The sequence below is a fragment of the Trichosurus vulpecula genome, chromosome 6, assembly GCF_011100635.1.
Source record: "Trichosurus vulpecula isolate mTriVul1 chromosome 6, mTriVul1.pri, whole genome shotgun sequence".
Taxonomy (NCBI): Eukaryota; Metazoa; Chordata; class Mammalia; order Diprotodontia; family Phalangeridae; genus Trichosurus; species Trichosurus vulpecula.
In genome coordinates this window covers 7,315,521-7,335,086 of record NC_050578.1, presented here as the reverse complement: position 1 = coordinate 7,335,086, position 19,566 = coordinate 7,315,521, and the positions used below count along the sequence as shown (strand labels likewise).

General features: G+C 39.3%; 1 protein-coding gene across 8 annotated transcripts in view; it reads right to left on the bottom strand.

Annotated features, from left to right (window-relative positions):
• Positions 1 to 9,587: 9,587 nt before the first annotated feature.
• PALLD (palladin, cytoskeletal associated protein) overlaps positions 9,588 to 19,566 on the bottom strand; it is a 593,228-nt gene continuing 583,249 nt past the window's right edge. For 7 of the 8 annotated variants that reach the window (XM_036763233.1, XM_036763235.1, XM_036763237.1 and 4 more), the window contains 4 exons: positions 16,812 to 17,019; positions 13,979 to 14,144; positions 13,334 to 13,467; positions 9,588 to 11,760 (listed from right to left, as the gene is read on the bottom strand). In XM_036763233.1, the coding sequence (XP_036619128.1) occupies positions 11,588 to 11,760; positions 13,334 to 13,467; positions 13,979 to 14,144; positions 16,812 to 17,019 (681 nt within the window). In that variant the 3' untranslated portion in view covers positions 9,588 to 11,587. Of the gene's footprint in view, positions 11,761 to 13,129; positions 13,181 to 13,333; positions 13,468 to 13,978; positions 14,145 to 16,811; positions 17,020 to 19,566 lie in introns of all 8 variants that reach the window. The other variant, XM_036763236.1, reaches the window with a different exon arrangement.

Here is a 19,566-nt window from a genome sequence, read left to right as displayed (position 1 = left end):
AATCCCGTTCTCTTGGTTCCTGGCCTCTCACCTCTAGTCATCCCAGACTTCTGGCCACTCCCATCAAGATCCTCCTACACCCCTCCTCCAGTCACCTCAGACTGCTTGGCCAACCCTAGATCCCTCTCACACTATTTCTGTATGTAAAGTCCGTCTCGGCCTCCATGAAAGTGTTCAGATTCAATCTGGTCCACTTACATTAGCTATACAAATGTTCAGATCCCTTAAGAATCTGGCAGATTTGTTTTAATAAACCTTGTCTTTGACTGAAAGAAGGTATGGGTGGAATTTATTCGGGCAGGAACCACATGTCGCTATTTTGGGGTCCCAGCACCTCTAAACCTCAACAGCAAGTGCTGTCTCCCCTCAAATAGAAAGTATACTCTCTGAAGATAGAGATTTCATTTTTTGCTTCTTGTACCCAGAAGGCCTAACTTAGTGCCTTGCATATGGTAGGCACTTCATAAGTATCTCTTTAATTGAATTACCTTTCTAAGGGTGACTTAGGCTTGGTATTAGGTTTCTAGCCCCAATCTGTCTGCTTAGCTCCAGTCCAATATCACCAACTGCTTTTTGGACATCTTGAATTGTATGTCCCATAGGCATCTCAAACTCAACATGCCTAAAATAAAATTATCTTCTCCTCACCCCCAGCCCTTTCCTCTTCCAAACTTCCATATTAACTATTGAGCATATGTTCCATCATCCTTCCATATTTGCAACTTCAGTTTTCTCCTGCCTATCCAATCTAGTTAGGATTGTAGGTCTATAGAGTCTCTTTCCTTTGCAATTTCAATGGCTGCTACCTGATCAACATTGTGCTACATGGACTGTGTGGCTAAGTTTTCTTTCAGTGTGACTAAAAGAGCAGATTAACATATTACTAAGTCAATGATGATTTTTCTACAAAAATCTTAACATAACTAAAATACATAACTTATACAAATTGTACAAATAGTTACAAATAAAAGGCTGCAATACAGAGCAAGATTTAAAGGATTATAAACACTCAAAGTACAAATTGAATACATCTTCCATTATTCAGCTGTTACTAATCACTGATTAAAATAACTTTTAAGTTTCCCTCTCAGAGTTAAGCAGATAACAATGGACTAGTCTCAGTGTCCCTTTTCTTACAGTCTGAAATCAGGGGTAAAAATCATTCCAATTCTAATTTCTTTAGTGCTTCAGGTACTAAAAAGCAAACATAAAACCCCCAGCTTTGGTATTTGTGATTTCCATTTCCAAAGTTTTTCATTCAGCCTTTGATCTGGTCTTTTAACAGGATTGAGGTATTTAAGTAAGATTTATTTGATGCTGAGTTCTTGTTAGAAATTGACCTCTTAATCTTGATGTTGTTTCTATGAGAAAATGTGTTGCGTGCTAAACTGTCTTGTTAAAGGGATCTCTGCCCCTTTTTTCTTATGCACATTTAAAGATCTCTTTGGAAGAGCAGAATAAAGTAGGCTCTGCTTTTTGTTTCAGTGTATTCCTGGAATCCGTGTTGTAAAGATTGTATTCTCTCAAAGAAATGCTATTAAAAATTAAAGGGTGCCTTCCCACATGAGGATCGTGCATCAGATGAACCAGAGATCTTTTGGTCATCGTCTTATCCTTGCCTTTAGGAAAGGCTATGTCTTGCCCTCTAAATTGTAAACTACTCAATTCAGTTTATGCCACTATGGCTTTTTCTCCTCATAGAAGAAAAGTAAAACAAAGCAAAGGGAGAAAGGAAAAAGATCATGACGATGGTTTACATTCATGCAAACTCTGGTGCTGGAAGCTGTTTCAACAATCCAGAGTTTAACAAAGTCGGAACATCCAGGTTTACAAGCTGGAGGGCTCTTAACTACAGCTGCTCAAAATCTCCACATCAGCACACCGCCAAGAGTGAGAGCCCTAAGCAAATAGCTCTGTTCTTCCTTTTTATACAGTTTTCAGACGTCATCAAATGTCACCTGAGCGACCAGAACTTAGGTGCCTACTATTGGCTGTGGTCTTAGCAACCCCTTTAGGATCCTGAGAGCTTCATGCCCACATAGACTTAGCACCTAGTAGATAGGGGTTTGGGCCTGGGGTTTAGCACCTAGTAAGACTCAATCAAAGACAATTAATCGTTTTAAAACAGTAAGAAAGTCCCATCTTAATTGATACTACAGAAGCTGATTCCTGTGCTACCTGATTCCCGACCTTCCTCAGAAGTAACTTGCTATTTACTCAAAACTTCACTGAATAAATTTTCTTTTGTCAGGCTCATAGCTCACTTTAAGAGCCCCTCCCCCAGTCTGCTATACTCTTCTAAACCAACTTCTAAAATGTCATTTGAGCAGAACAATTTTTTTTCATTGTGTTCTTGCACACTTAAAAAAACCACATCGATGTGTTTTGTTACTTACATTTCATTTACAGATTATTCCCACTTCATGAGAGAAACTTGTGAAGTGGATTATATTTTATCATCATTATCATTGTGAGCAGCTAGGCAGTTTAATGGATAGAGTGTAGGACCTGGAGGCAGAATGCCAGACCTGTGTTCAAATCCTGCCTCAGACAACTCACTGCATGACCTTGGGCAAATCACTTAACCTCTCTAAACCTCAATTTCATCATTGGCAAAGTGGGAATAAGAATAGCGCCTGCTTCATAGAAGGATTGTTGTAGGGGTCGAATGAGACAACAAGTCAAATGCTTTCTAAACCTTGAAGTGCCGCATGTTAGCTGTTGTTATTATGGCATAAGAACCTGTATCCAGGTAGGGACAGACTCCGGGTTTCCTTAGGACATCACCCACAAAGCTTTGAGGACAAGGAGTTTCCTTCATTAGGGAGTATAAGACAGATAACACATGGGAGACCCTGGAGGTTTTTGGACTCCAGCCTCTAATAGGTCAGACAGGAAGACAACTTCAGAGGGGCTAATAATCTTACTTTATTCTAGTCTACCCTTCTCAAAGGGGTTGCTGGTAATGGGACCATCATCTCTTACAGCATTCCCTAATCACCCTTCTTGCAGGGGTGGCAACTACTCCTGCATCTCGATGGGGTTCATTGAGACAGGCACAGCTTGTGCAGTCCCCTAAATCCCCTCAAGCCTCCATGGGGGCTAGTTGAGGCAAACACGGATCCCCCCCAAGTCTTAATGGGGGTCCATCAAGGCACACACAACATTCCAGCTTGTGTATTCGACCCTAATGGTTCCCCACTCACTGAGCAGTGCCCTCTTGTTTTATACAGCAACAGACAAAGAAGACATCTAGCTAGCAACAGTCTCATGAGTTTACATTATCTCACTGTGCAGTCACAGTGGATATTTACAACTTTAAGCACAAATGTTTATATTATTTATGATTATGTAAGACCTCTCAAGCGTGGTAGAGATTTTTGCAAGTCATGAGCTTGGGAAATAGAGATTGTTGTGGCCATGGATCCTGGGGAACTAAACTCTAAGAAAGAATAACGAAAATCCACCTTACACACACTAAAATTCACCTTACTTACAGGGAGTGTCTCTGACTTTTTCCAAAAGTGAGATATGGACTCTACTCTATGTTTACATCTTCCAGATAGATCCTGGTTGGGTAAGCCTGATTCTGGTGCTGATGAATGTCAGTGGAGAAGCTCAAAAATTGAAGGTGAAAAAGAGGAAATTGGGAAAAGTAATAGCTATGGATCTAAGGGGCTTTCCCTGTGTCACTGGAGTGTGCAGATACTGAGGTTCTTCTCTTGCTGATGTCAGACTTGGGGGCATTGATGCTGCAACACTACCACAGTCATTGAGGGTTTCCCCCTGCCTGCAGATGCCAGACTTTACACTTGTTTGCACTTGTTCACCACCAGCCCTTTGAGACCTAACCCATTCCATGATAGGAACACTGACTACAGAATCCTGAAGAAGCACCAGTCTGGTGTCAGGAAATGAGGGGGACCTAAGCATTGAGACCACGAACCTGCCACAGTCATCTGATGGACAAGGTATGAACCCATCTTCTCCTGCTTCCCTGGCATGGGAGCTGGGCCAACAGTCACAGCTGTGCTGAACTCCCGGCAAGGAAGGTGAGCTTCTTCACCCAGAGCAGCGTTGAATGATGGACTTACTGGAGTGTGCCCAGTCCCAGGAATTCCTAGATAACTTACTGATTGTTTGGTGACTCTCTAGTTCAACACAGACAGGTACCTCCCCATCTCATCCAAGCCATTGTGTTGGCAATCAAAATGGGCTGTTAGCACTCAGTTCAACCAAGTGCCCTTGAAGAGTTTGGCCTTTGTTTCTTTGATTAGATTGGGAGTCCTTGGTGACCTCCTTGCCTCAGGGGAGGGCCTAGTTTACATGAGTTTGAGTGGCATGTTTAGGACATCAGAGGCTTTTAGACCACGTGGGTTTAAGTTGCCTCTTTGTGACGATTTCAGGTCACGTGGGTGAGTTGCCTGTGTGACTCACCCTTGACTCTGAGAAAGATATAAAACCAGAGGTTGGCTTTCTCTTTTTCGGAGCTCTTACCCACAGCTGTGGTGGCGCGCATGACTCTGGGCCAGCCCTTGTCATGAGCTCCTGGGCTGAACTTAGATGTTGGTAACTGTGCATTGTCTTTGGTCTGTCAATGTTTGTTATTTGTTTATTTTTGCTCTGAAGTTCAGGGTGCTGGCTTTTTCCCCTGAACTACGTGAATGGTATTTGTATGCTGGATTAAAGTGAAATTGTCAACCCCTTAACATTGCTTTCCTTAGTAAAGCAGATCAAAAGAACTTGGGCTTTGGCAGCATTCTTGTTGTTAGGCTTGTGTTGGTCTTTCACCCCCACAACAGCTGCTAGCTGGATTGTTGAAACAGCCATCAACCTAGAATTAAGCTCTGTATATTGAGCAAACTGATAGAGAATGCCATAGGTGATATCAACCATGCAGACTTGAAACTTGAAACCTTGCTTCAGCATGTGTCTCCCATCGTTATCAATTCTAGCCTTGGGAATCTCAATTAGGAACTGGCTTGTATTTAACATGCTGATTTTTAGAAATCCAACATATTCACTGATCCCATTTGCTGAACATAAAAAGAATCTTCAGGACTCACGCTGGAGGGACAGGTGGTTTTCCTCTATTCCAGACGGAATGACAAACTACAAGTACACAAATGTGTTGAGCTTAGGCCAAACTGAACTCCACTTTGACCATTTGGTGCCTATAGTTTCAGAATTGGATGGCATCCCCAAAGGTCATCCAATGGTGATTCTACTTGGTGTAGATTAGAAGTAGGAGTAGAGTCAAGCAGAGAAGAGTATAGACAAAATGGTCTAGCTAACTCTTCACTCACCAGGTTGCTCCATTATCCAGTCAGAGCAGAGTTCATAGCAAACATCTTCTCTGGATGAGGCAAAACCAATTTAGCCAACTCTTCACTCACTGGGATTCTATATTGTCCAATTGAATCTGATCAACCGCTCCTATACACAAAACAGCTGTATAACCTGCATTTCTCCTTTATGCTTTTCCCTTTTAAACATTAGAGAGCAGAAAAGGGAAACAAGTACTTATCAGAGGATTCAGCTCTCTTAAGCTGGGGTTGGGGGGAGCTGAAGAACAATTTCTGTCCTGAAGCATTTATCTAATGAGTTTGAGTTTCTCTCTAATCAGGAATCATATAACTGAAGTATTTTGGTCAGTTGAATTCTCTTGCTGCTGGTCCCTTCAAACAGCTCTGACAAAAATACTTTTTACTCTCCTAAATCTGTCTTTTCTGCCAAGTTCTTGCATCAGCGCTCCTCAGCTCCTTATGTCTATACCTTTTAGTGATTTAAATCAGAGCCTCCTGGCACTCAGACACACCTTTTACTTAGAGTAAGGTAATCACAGATTTTCCCCTATTAAACCAACAGATCTTTAAAAATCATCCTTTAGCATGTAAATAATTATAAAATTTTTCTCTTTTTAATTTTACTTTGTCTTAAACAGTTATATGCAAGTGAGCCATGGGACAATAATACCCTATAAATCTAAGTTCTCTACATAGTGCAGCATATCATTTTATGTCCTTAAAACTATGTTTCTTTGTATTCACATTTTTCCAGTTTTTAATAAGTAAAAGTTCTTTCTCTGACCTTTTAAACTATTAAATGGCCCATATATAAATGAGGCACCATTCTATATCTTTTACAGGGTTGTTTACAAGGTCTTTATCTTTATGCTACAGTTCATGTTGTTCAGATTCAGATTCCATCAGAAAATTTTCTTCATGTGCTTATTTTAACAACTCCCCCCGCCATCCTCTAGTATCAAAATATTCAGCTATGACCGAGACAATATCTTACATGCTTCACCAGTTAGTTGATAGAACTTTTTTTTTAATACACAAGTATGCTTTTTCTCCTTTTCAGCATTAAATGATTGTTAAAAAAAAAGAATCTTATGAATGGATAGATGAATGGAAGGTATGAAGGAAGGAAGGAAAGGATAATGGAGAGGGGAAAGAGGCAGGCCTAGTATATATAGACAGTAGCAGATCTTTTTTTAAAAATTTCATTATTTATTTGTTTTTTAACATTCTTTTCCTTTTAAATTTTTACTTCCAAATTCTCTTCCTCCCTCCTACTGTTCCCCTACCCACTGAGAAGGCAAGCGATATGATATCAATTATACATGTAAAATCATGCAAAACATATTTTTATGTTAGCCATGTTTTCAAAAAGTAAGAAAAAGAAAGTAAGAAAATTGTACTTCAATTTGCACATTGGTTCTCTCTCTGGAGGTGGATAGCATTTTTTTCATCCTGAGACCTTTGGAATTGTCTTGCATCATTGTGTTGATTAGAGTAGCTTTCACAGTCGATAATCATTACAACATTACTGTTATTGTGCACAATGATTTTCCAGTTCTTCTCACTCATTTCATATAGGTTTTGCCATATTTTTTTCTTAAACTACCTCCCTTGTCATTTCTTATAACACAATAGTACTCCACCACAATCATATGATACAACATGGTCAGCTGTTCTCCAATTGATGAGCATCCTCTTGATTTCCAATTCTTTGACACCAATTTTTCTTCTCCCACTCATCTCTTTAACTCTTCTAGGAATTCTTTTTGGGCTTGGGTCCAACTAGCATTTATCTGTGAGCTTTTTTGGTTGTTGTTTTCACATTGTTGTTTTCTTCTAAGTTTATGTCTTAGACTTCCCTGCCACCCTGATAGCTTTTTACAATCAAATTCTTTGTTGTTGATGTTTGTTCATTTTTACAAACTATTTCTTACCTTTGAACTTTATGTTAAAGTTGGGCCCTGTACACTTTGGGAGGCACTGTCTCAAGCTTCAGTCCTTTTCATGTTGCTATTTTCAGAGCGGGAGGTCTGCAAGTTTTGGTGATTTCAAGGTGGTGTGATTCTGGGAGAGGTATGGTTACTGCTCTCCTGGTCTGCACTCTAAGCAAGCAGACTTCAGAAAAACCTGGAAAGACTTATATGAACTGATGCTCACTGAAGTGAGCAGAACCAGAAGAATATTGTACACAGTAACAGCCACATTGTGCGATGACTAACTTTCACAGACTTGGCTCTTCTCAGCAATGCAAGGATCTAGGACAACTCCAAAAGACCCATGATGGAAAAAGGGCTATCCACATCCAAAGAAAGAACTATGGAGTCTGAATGCAGATGGAAGCATACTATTTGATCTTTTTTTCCTTTTGTTGTTTTGTTTTGTTTCTTCTTTCTCATAGTTCCTACCATTGGTTCTTTACAACATGACTAATGTGAAAATGTTTAATATTAATATATGTATAGAGCCTATATCAGAGGGCACATCATCTTGGGAAGGAGGGAGGAGAGGAAGGAGGAGAAAATTGAAAACCCAAAAGCTTATGAAAGTGAATGTTGAAAACTAAAAATAAATAATTTGAAAAAAAAATCTGGATTTTGTTTATACTATCTGCTCTGCTTTAACAGGTTCATAAATTCTGTAAGTGAAATCTCTTTTCTCAGTTATGTGCTGCTTTAGGATATAAATTGTTTCAAATTTTAATTGCAGAAATTAGAATTAGAATTTAGGTTGTTTTAAGAAAACAGGCAAAAACTCAATCTAGGCTTCATACTCAAGCACTAGTGTCATTTTTATATAGCAAAAGCAAGGACAAATTTTCTCTGGAAAGGGACTAGGAAAAAGAGGCACTGAGAGGAGAAACATTCCTATAAATATTGCTAGTCCTAAAATATGAGCTCTCCTTGAAAGTAGAGACTTGGTTTTTTGCCTGTCTTTGTATTCCCAAGTGCTTAGCACAGTGCCTAGCACACAAGCGCTTAATAAATGCTTGTTGATTGACTGATTGCTATTCTACAAGGTCAGTGAATGGGAGGATCCCAATGCCTTGTGTAAACCATAAACCCAATCTAAGTGATCCACAGAATCTAAGTTGGAAGGTACGTAAGAGGTCACATAGTCCAATGTATATAGGGACATGAGATGCCACGTAGTCCAATGTGTATCTGAATAGGAGCCTACATTACAACTCCCCTTGTGTCCATTCAGTCCTTGTCTGACAACCTCACATGAAGAAAAGCACAGTATCTTCTGAGATGGCCCATTACAGTGGAATAGATCTAATTGTTAGGTCTTTCTGCACATCAAGCCAAAATAGGTCCATCTTAAACTTCTGTAATTATGTTAGTTAATGTAATTAATTCTGTAATTCTAACTAGAATTAGTTTTGTGAGGTAGGACCAAGCAGAACAAGTATAATCCTACTTCCATAGGATACTCTTCAAATATTTAAAGGTAACTCTCACATTCTCCCCTCAGTTTATTGTTCTCCAAGCTATACCAGTTCCTTCAATGGATACTGGTATAACACTCTCTAGGCCCTTGTCATACTGGTTTTCCTCCTTTGGATAGACTCCAGTTTGTCAATGTCCTTTCTAAATTGTGGGGTCCAGCTCCAAACACTTCAGATATGATCTGACCAGTTCAGAATACCTCTATTAATGTTGCCTCATGATTGTTTTGGAGCAGCCAGATGGCACAGTGTATTGAGTGCCAACCCTGGATTCAGAAGGACTCATCCTCAAATCCAGCCGTCAACAATTATTAGCTGTATGACCCTGGACAAGTCACTTAACCCTGTTTGCCTCAGTTTTCTCATCTGTCAAATGAGCTGGAGAAAGAAATGGCAAGCTGCTCCAGTATCTTTGCCAAGAAAGTCCCCAAATGAGGTCATGAAGAATCAGACGTGGGTGAAACCACTCAACAACAAAACATGATTGCAGTAGGTTTTTTGGCAACCATGACATATTGTGGACTCCTCCTGAATTGCTCCATCCTACACTTGGGAAGTTGATCTTTTGAACCAGAGGGCATTATTTTATGTTCGTCTGTTCATTTTTACCTCATTAGTTTTGGCCCAACATTTTAAAGTGGTAAGCTCTTGCTGTGCCCCGATTCTATCATGTAGTGATATCCCCATCTTCTCCCCCCAGCCCAGCTTTGTTTCACTTGTAGAATGTTTAGACAACTATTCCTTTGGATAAAATAGTGCTAGAATGTACTTTTAATGACACTGATGACATTGCACCTTTGCATTAAGAAAGACTGAAGCGCTTCAGAAATAGACAACTATCTTACTTGTTAAATATTTATTGATGTTAAAACCACATGATATCAACACGACAATCCAAAGTAGTATACTAGTACATTGTTTCTTTATAAATACAAATACAAGGTGGCAAAATAATGCTAGTGAAGCTAAAAACCAGTAAATTAGCAAGTCACATTCAGAAAATTTGGCAAGTGATACATGACATATTTCTAAAGTATAGGTAGGATAGTTCCTGGACAGACTGTGTACTGCATCTTAAATTCTTATGAGCCATGCGTATGAGCATGGTCATAAAACTAGTATCACTCTGCAGATAACAATAGCTACCCTATGTGCGAAAGTCCATCAATCACTTAAAACCAGGTTGGTGTTCTTACAAAGAGGTACAAAGCAATATATGTGTAGCTGTAATGCAAAATATATGGAGTGGTACACAATTATAAAATTCTTTAAAAAAAACAAAACAAAGTATTGACTTGAATAAATGAACTGAGATAGATTTCAACATTTTTCTTATAAATAATGAAAGATATATGTGCTTTGTATAAGGAATACAGTGTTTTCCTTTCATAGCAAAGTACCATCAAAACCTCATGTTTTCTCATTCAGCCTAATTATTTTTCCCTCACTAAAATGGCTTAGTTCTGAATTCAGACCTCCAAATCTAGTCAGAATCTGCCCAGTCCAGTTTGATGTTGAATCAGCTTGCAGCCTTTAATCTAACATCTTCATATACTGCGTGTAACATAGTCCCTTCTTAGAGGAGTAAATCGATATTTACCACCTGCCATGACCATAGGTATACCATGAAGTAAAATACACTATGGCACAAGTCTGTTTTTGCCTCTCTCCAAGCTTCATTTCCTTCAAGTATCCATGAAACCAGCTCCCACAGGTGCTTACTTGCCATTTCCATCACTCTTACAGACTCGGTCCATTTCAACTTGCTCTATACTGTTCCACTTTTCAGACAAGAAAAAATACCACACACACCGAAATTCCCTCCTCACACACGTTCTAGACTTCTAGCTGACCCCAGCATTTGAGACTTGTGAATGGTAGTATTTTATTCAAATAGATTTAAGACTCATTCACTAACAACAACAGAGAAAGGCCTGGTCTTTACCATCTCCCTGTTCCTTCCAGTTCAGTTAAATGAACGATGGCAGAATATTCTTGTATTCTACTACCTTCTTTCTCCTCTCTCGTCCATCCTCCTAGAACAATATGCCATGGTTGTCATGGGGGTGTTTGGATTCCTTCCATGGAACAGACTGTACTATATACTTTAGCTCATTACATTATACATTAAATTACTGGTACTTAAATTAGCCTTTTCAGTATGGATTGTAAATAAGCTTCCAGCCCAGGGGGAGGAGGAGGCAGGAAGAGAAAAAATACTACACATAGGGAAAAAAAAAAGAACTAAGGTGTTAACCTTGCTAGAAAACTGTTGATATCAATGAACATTTAAGGCAAGTAGCTCTTTCTCTATGATATAATAGGAAACGTTTACTTGGATGTATTTGTCCTTTTGGATTCTACCATATTGCACTTGTTCACTGTAGTTGTCTCTATGCATTGCCACTTTAGCATCATATTTTAGTTTTGACTTGTAGTTCAACTGCCTCCGATTAAGCATTTCACAGTATGCTGAAGAGCACTAGTGAGCTTGTGTTTAAAGGCACTTGGTGATACATACAAACTGTGTTTGCTTTCACTAAATTGGTTTCCTTTAGTGCTTTGGCATTTCTGACAAATATACTCATAGAAATTCTCAAAATTTAAAAATTGGATGGATGTGAATTTTTGGTGCAAGGTGTACATTTCTACGAATACCAGCTACTAATGCTCTCCACTGGGTGTAATAGTAAGTTAGAAAAGTATAGTTATGGTGTTCTTTATCTCTTGTATGTAGTCAAAGGTGTGTGTATCTTTTACATAAAGTGACAAAGGAATATGGTTGGTCAAGGCAATGGCTTTCAGTGTTTCTGCTTTGAAAATAACACAGGATCTACAGATCATCACTCTCTACCAAGCCTGAATTCAAAGTCAGGTGAGACGGGTTGGCTTCAGGCTGAAACGCTGCTTTGATGTCTAGTCCTTGGTCTGAAAGTGCTGCATAGCGACTGGCTGAGGGCCGTACTTTTTTTGGCTTGGTGCTCTGAGGCTGCTGATGCCACTGGGCTATAGAAAGGCAGAGAGAATAGTAAGTGTTTAATCAGAGTGTAGATTCTCAGATGATCAAAGTAAATTCAAAAAGTTATTGCTTAACTAAACTTGGCCATGCATTCTATTTTGAAAACAGAGGATGATCAAATCAACTAACGCTGAGACTGAATGAACTTCCTGTTTTCTGTCCTATGCCCCCTCCCTCACCCCTCAACCTAATCTTGCTTTATTTGCAGATGGTAACTTCTCCTACATTTTGTTCCTTTCTCCAGGGTGCTATGGCCATCACAGGCAGAATAGCTGCCCCCACAAATTTCCATCTCATTTTCTTCTCCCTCTCGTAGGATTTTACAGGGTTATGGTGAAGGCAGTACTTTGTAAAGCTTAAGCTGTTGTGTAAAAATGAGTGTTATTGTGAAGTTAAAATGTGCTCTCTCTCTCTCTCTACCTACCCACCCCCATTTCTGCTATCCATTGGCATGGATGTTGTTAGGTACCCTGAGTGGGCATTTTTAAACTCCAATCCATGGAAAGAGGTTGGATGGGAAGTCAGTTTGAGTGAACCTTCCCAGGAGGGACTCCACAAAACTGTTTTAAATCCAAATGAAGTTGAAAAACTGAAATAAAACAAATCTCATTTTTCTAGTGGTTATGTATACATAATCACTCACACAACATACACATAGGCAATTGACGGTAATGTGGAATTACAGCATCGAGTTCACATGAATCTTGCAAAGTGCATCAACCTTTGCATCACAAATGATGGAAATAATATTGAAGATGTTATTTGTTAATATTCGAATTAAATAAAAATTTTATTCATTTCTTGAAAATATGCATTTTTGCCCACGTGTCCAGACTTTAGGAACACCCTGTACATATATGTACATTCATAAAGGCCCACGATCATGTGTTGGTTCAGCAATTTTACAGGAACACTTTGCCTGGGCCTAAGGAACATTACTGGTTTACTTACACAAATTTCCCCTATTTGAAACATAGGAATGGTATACTCTGGTGTGCATGAGCACATCTGCACACACACACACACACACACACACACAAATGCTGGTGAAAATCCATGCTGAAGCTATATTAATATACTTTGGCTAAGAAAACAATAACAGAGTATATGCATTCTTGGCTCATTAGTGTACATTTCTAGAGTGCGCTACAAGATTATAATTATGACACAAGGGGACATTAAACATTATTTGCAGAGCCCAGTAACAACAAAAACATCTGAAAAATGAGTGTAATCATGCCTTTGCTACTACTACAGATGCTTAAGTAAAAAAGTAAAAAATATAGCTGATGACTACGCAAAGAAACATTAGCATGCATATTTTGCTTTTAATATTTCAAAGATCTTGACTTATACTTTGATAGTGTATTTGTTCTCCTGGTGTGGGTCACTACTAGTGTCGAGAAACTACAAACAGAAAGAAAGAGAGCAATATAAACCTTTCTGTGAATGGAATGCTTTTATAGAGGTTGGTCAGGATACCTCTAAGCTGACTGATGCAACATTCGGCTATCTTAATTTTCAGGATAGAATGAATACAAGAGATAAAGGGGCACTCACTATAAACATCCAGCCTGGCAGTGCATGACACGATCCCAGCTTCATTCTTTGCTGACACAGTATACCATCCAGCATCCTCTTTTGTAGCTCCTTGAATGAGCAGGCAGATGTAGCCATGATTATCCTGGTGCATGCTGATGAGAAGGAGAAGGTCGTTAGGGCTCTAAATAAAATTTAAAAAGTGTCTTTGGACATGAGGCATTATTTTTAATTAGATCATTAGAAGCAGAATTTTTCAAGTCATAGATAATGGGGTCTACTTATTCTGGAGAGGCAGGCAAGCCCCATTAACATTAATGGGATATAAGAGAAGATGTCAAGGGGTAGAATAAATCTGTGTATTTAATTTCTAGCTAAGTTTTTCTCCTGGCTGGCTATTAAAACAAATGGATTCATCTTCTAAAATAAAAAAGGTTTTGTTTTTTTTTAAATATCACTGTTAGACTAAGCAAAACTTGCTTTTTTTCCTCAGATCATTAGTAGCATTTCCTCCAAAGCTTGTTCCTCTTAATAAGGGACACTTCAGGATAGACTATGATTTTACTATCATAAATATGTTACTAAATATGAAAAGCCTTGTTTTTGGTTGAGTTCAGGTTCAAACAGTTCTAATTTAACTTGAGAGAATCACAGATTCATTCCAACCTCACGCGGTCAGTGCTGTAAGTGAGCGACTCATTTTCTTTCTTCCAGAATATCTGAGGTGGAGGAACTCCAGAAACACGGCATTCCAGTCGCACTGGGTACCCATCAGCAACTCCTGTGTTCTGCAGCTTCTCAAGAAATGCAGGGGCATGGTGTGCTTCTTTAGCTAGGAAAACATGAAAGGAACCATCTCTCAGTATTTATCCTATGTTCGCAGGGCCTTTTAAAAGTCTGAGTAGATCTTTTAATTTTCCACTTTTGCGTTTTCCCTTCTTTCTGATCTCCAGATCATTCTTTCACTAACCAAACTGATGTGCATCCTCTGTTTTGCTCATTTATTTCAGCAGTTAATTCAAACCACTCAGCCCACACAGTCCATTGACCATCTGCTCATATTGAATGGCTCTCTCAGGCGGGCTGTGAGAGTCTCCTAGCTCCAACCCTAAGCATCTGTGTTAGCCTCACTCACTAATTTCTTTTGCTAGGAATTCATTGTTTCTGCCAGCTACCGCCATCTAGTGATAAGGACAATCATGGCACACTTGTTTCCAAGGCCACCACATTAGCTGAAGTCAAATTTATTCCAGTTAACTTTTCCCAGTTATGTTCTGTGCTTGTTAAGCAGCCCTTGAAAGATGTGTACATTATCATTACACAGCAGGAGAGCCCAGGATTTAAAGTAAAATATGAAAAATAGAATGTGGAGGATTTTTGGGAGGGTCTGGACAGGCATGGATGCTTTGCTATATGTATCATTGGAGAGAATGCTCATATGGGTGAGACTACAGACTTCTGGGAGGAGTGCAGTATTTATAATCACCTCCTGATATAAGATAGTGTATAGGTGCTTATGCCTTTCATAAAACTCTTAGTTTGATCAACTGGTTTGATCTGTGCTCTTTGAAGTATGAAAAACCAGCTTTATTTCCTTTGTCTCTGAAAATAGAAGCACAAACTAATGTCATTAGAATTAATGCTTTAACTCCTGCTCTTCAATGGGGGTAGTAATCCCATAAAAGAATAAGGCCTAATGTTTTTCTTGAGTAGAAACAATTTTTGAATGTGTGCATGTCCATGTCACCCCCTAGTGGTCATTCAACCAAAATGGAGTCACTGACAAAAAAGACTGGTGAACAGGGCAACTCCACTTGGTTCAAAATTCTCTAAAACCTCTTGGAGAATTATAATTTTAGTAAGGCTGAATTTCTGGAGGGGACGGGATGTTAAGGGGGATGGGAACGTGGAGTGAGCAGTATACAAAATACAAATATTTGTATACAAATACAAAAGTGTATTTGCCATTTTTATGTCCCAGGTTGGAAAAGACAGATCATAAAATTCACTATGTCTAGAAGTCTTAGCCACTGACAAATATTTTGAGAAAGTCAAGACATTTGGCCCAAATCCTGTGGTCCCAGTATATGAGAACCAGAATTAACCAAATGCACATTTAACAAGAACAAAATTGCTCATATGGTTAATGGAAGAACACTTGGAAGAAAAAAATCCTATCTATTCAAGTGTGAAGAATCATGGCATATGTAAGTTTTTCCAAAGATCCGTACCTTGGTACCATAGTTCTTGGTCTGGGCCTAAGGAGGCCCATATGATTATTTGGTTTTCAATAGAATATACGCTCCTCATGGCAGGGACTACTTCATTTGCCTTTGTATTCTTAGTGCCTAATGTAGCGTCATGCACATGAACAGGTATTTAATAACTGTTTATTGAACTGAACTGCTTTATTTTTTGAGAGAGGAAAATCCAATATTTTTATTAGGGTTTAGCTCATGAGAATGCTATGAAACTCTCCCTTAGACACATACAATATTGAGTTTTCATCTTAGCAACAACAAATGGCTTCCATTTACATAGCACTTCAAAGTTAAGCTGCTTTACACATATTATCTCATTTAATCCCAATGGGAATTGTATTCTAACACAACACTCTTCCTTATTTTGCCTACCGTATTATCAATGAATACATTTCTTTGACCAAATAAGTCACCACCTAATGGCCTGCATACTAATAATGAGGTGAAGCCTATTCCAATGACAAGTTAGTAAATCATGTGAGAAGTAAAGAATTTCATGCAGAAGATGTATGACTGGGAAAGGAGAAAACATACTGATAGTGAGAATAAAAAAATAATACAGCAAACTTGAGATTAATTTGAATCTGGAGGCAAGGTAGAGTCATCTCTGAATGTTAAATGCTATACATTCAATTACTCATTCAGATAAGTACAGGGCATCCTCTTCTGTAAAGGTAAATTCTCAGGCACAGAGCTATAATGGCAGCTCTCAGAAAATTATATTTATCATTTTTTCCCTCTCTCCCAGTAGAGATCAATCTTTTTTTTTTTTTTTTTTTTGCAGGGAGGAAGGCAGGGCAATTGGGGTTAAGTGACTTGCCCAGGGTCACACAGCTAATAAGTGTGTCAAATGTCTGAGGCTGGTTTTGAACTCAGGTCCTCCTGACGTCAGGGCTGATGCTCTACTCACTGTGCCACCTAGCTGCCCCAGTAGAGAACAATCTTATACACAGAAAGATGAACGAACTGGCAAAAATGCTGCTTAGAATTCTTTCTCCCTTGGTTAGGCTGGTGGGAAGTAGTCAGGAAAGAGGAAAGAGACTGTTATAAAAGCAATGGCTGACTATTGGCTGGTACAAGTCATTTGCCATGTCTTGTACCTGTACTGTGTTGGTATTTTGATGGTATATAAATAGTGACTGGAAATGCAAATGGAATGGTGTGGCAAAACACACAGAAAAGATAGTACCGTAGAGTCTGGTGTTCAAAGAGACACACGGGTGTTCCAAAATAATTACCAGCAACAATGAGTTCCAGGCTGAATGAGTTCTGCCCAGCTCGGTTTGTGGCTACACATGTATAGATGCCAGCATCTCTGGATGTGACAGGTTCAATGATCAAGGAGTGCACACCATTCTCACGCACCAACATCTTGTGAGCATTGTCAGGGCGAATTGGCTTTCCATCCAGTTGCCAACTTAGATCTGGTGTTGGTAATCCACTGACCTTAATCAGAAAAGTTATTAGTTAATGGAAACGCATAATGCTTTGAACAAACAATAGCTTGCTACTGTTCCAAATTTGTAAAGCAAAACGGTGGTGAGAAGTTGGATTAGATGTCCTCCAAGGTTCCTTAGAGCTGTAGGTTAAGAAATTTTCCTTGTGTAAGATAGTTTTTTCTCCCCTGTTTAGCAGTCAGATCGATCCATTGCCAAAGATCCATAGAATAAATGACAGCTTTGGAAAGGTAAGACATCTGGTCAATACACATTTATTAAGGCACCAGGCACTATGCTAAGAGCTGGAGATACAAAAAAAAGGCAAAAAAAAAATTCCCACCCTCAATAAACTCACAATCTAATCAGGGAATAGGTGGCAAAAATAGGGCTGGATAGCTTAGAGAAAAGAAAATTTTAGGTGGACATAATCACTATCTTCAAATATTTGAAGCAACATGCAGTTGTTATTTGGAAGAGAGATTAGATTTAGTCTATTTTGTCCAGAGGACAGAACTAGGACCTGTGGGGTAGAAGTCACAGAGAGGTAGATTTTGGTTCAGAAAAGGAAAGAACTTTCTCATAATTAGAGCTCCTGAATAATGGAATTGGCTGCTTTGTGAGATAAATCAATTTCTTTTACTGGAGAGTCTGAATGACTGCTTGGGTAGTTGGCCTACATCTCAGTGATGGAGAGCATTAATGCTTGTGATAGGAGTTGGTGAAAGGAACTTCAGAATTTGGTATTAAGGGGACCTGGGTCCCAATCACAGCTCTGCCATTTGTGTAGTGTTAGGTAAATCATTCAACCTCTCTGGGCTATAAATTACTGGTAAAATTAAGAGGTTGGAATAGGTGTTTTCTAAGATGCCCTCCAGATCTAAATTCTGTGACATTATTCATGACCTCTAAAATTCCCTTCCCCTCTAAACATATGATCCTATGATTCAAGATGACCTTTAAGGTCCCTTCCAACTCATAAAGGTTCTATGATCGTGATCTGACATTTTATTGCCTAGATCCTACCCTGAGCTCCAGGCTTCTAAATAGTAAACTTTTGCCATTTCTAGCTCAGTCAACCCTCCCTCCCCCAACACACACACACAGACACACATACACACCCTGTTCCCTGGTCATCTTCACATTCTGCTCCTGCCCTCCTGACTCTTTCTCTCTGAAGAGGCACTCTACTGATCTGCCCTAGGGTTCTGGGTTTCTGCTGGTATACATTCACCATCTTTAGACTGATCCAGATCCCTATGAAGCTGTTCCAGAGCCATCTTTATTGCATGCCACTGTGCTTGCCCTACTCCCCACCTCCCCAGCTTTTTACCTCTTGCTCTGGCAACAGTAATGAAATCAGTACTACCATTTTTGGAAAAGATGTGCCAAATCATTTGCTCTGACTACATTTAATGTCTCTGGGACTTCCTTGGTCAAAAAATCTCTTCCTGGCCACTACTCCTCTATATATTTTGTCTTCCCATATTAGAATGTAAACTTCTTGAGGGTAAGGATTGTCTTGCTTTTTATAGTGCCTAGCCCAGTGTCTAGCATATGGTAAATGCTCAGTAAATATTTTTTCTTTCTCTCATTCATGATACTATGACTCCCTTGTTAGTAAAGGCTTAATTTTTATCAGTGAAATGGTTATAAAACAAAGTTTAATGCCTTATGATCTTAGTAGAATGTAAAGATTATTGAGATGATGTCAGCTGAGTTTTGGGGAAGAAAGATGCATAGCAATGACAGTGGTGGCGATGACGAATACTTCATTCAGCCCTCACACAGTGTAATCACTTATTTCACTGTGGGACTGCCAAAACTATAAGAGACACTACTTGATATTTCAATCAGTACCAAGAATGATTATTCTAATAAACCTGGAAATGGTAACAAAAGCAACTTGAGTGGGGTGGAGCTAAGATGGCAGTTGGAAAGCAGGGACTTGCTTAAGCTCTCTCCCAAATCCCTCCAAACACCTGTAAAAAATGGCTCTGAACAAATTCTAGAGCTGCAGAACCCATGAAATAGTAGAGGGTAACAGGTCTCCAGCCCAGGAGAGCTAGGATGGTGGCCGGGAAGGGTCCATTGTACGTTGCTGGGAGTGGAGCGCTGTGGTGACAGAGCCTGGGGTGACTGTGGAGTAGAAGTAGCTCTGAAAACAGCAGTGCTTGGATCCTAAAGCTTGGGACAAAGTACTCTCTACTCTACAAGCAGTCATATCCTGACAAGAAGCCCAAGGGTCAAGTACTTGGCTGGGAACGTGAATAGGCAGAGAAAACAAACTCAGACTCAAACCCAGACTCAAACTCAAATTCTAGATTCCTTTTTTGGTCACAAAGAAGAGCAAAACATACGGCCAGAAGAAGTCAAAAAAGTCAAAGAGCCTACATGAAAAGCCTCCAAAAAAATATGAAGAAGACCTCAAAAAAGGATTTGGAAAAGCAAGTAAGAGAAGTAGAGGAAAAATTGGGAAGAGAAATGAGAGAGATGTGGGAAAACCATGAAAAACAAGTCAATGACTTACTAAAGGAGACCCCAAAAAATACTGAAG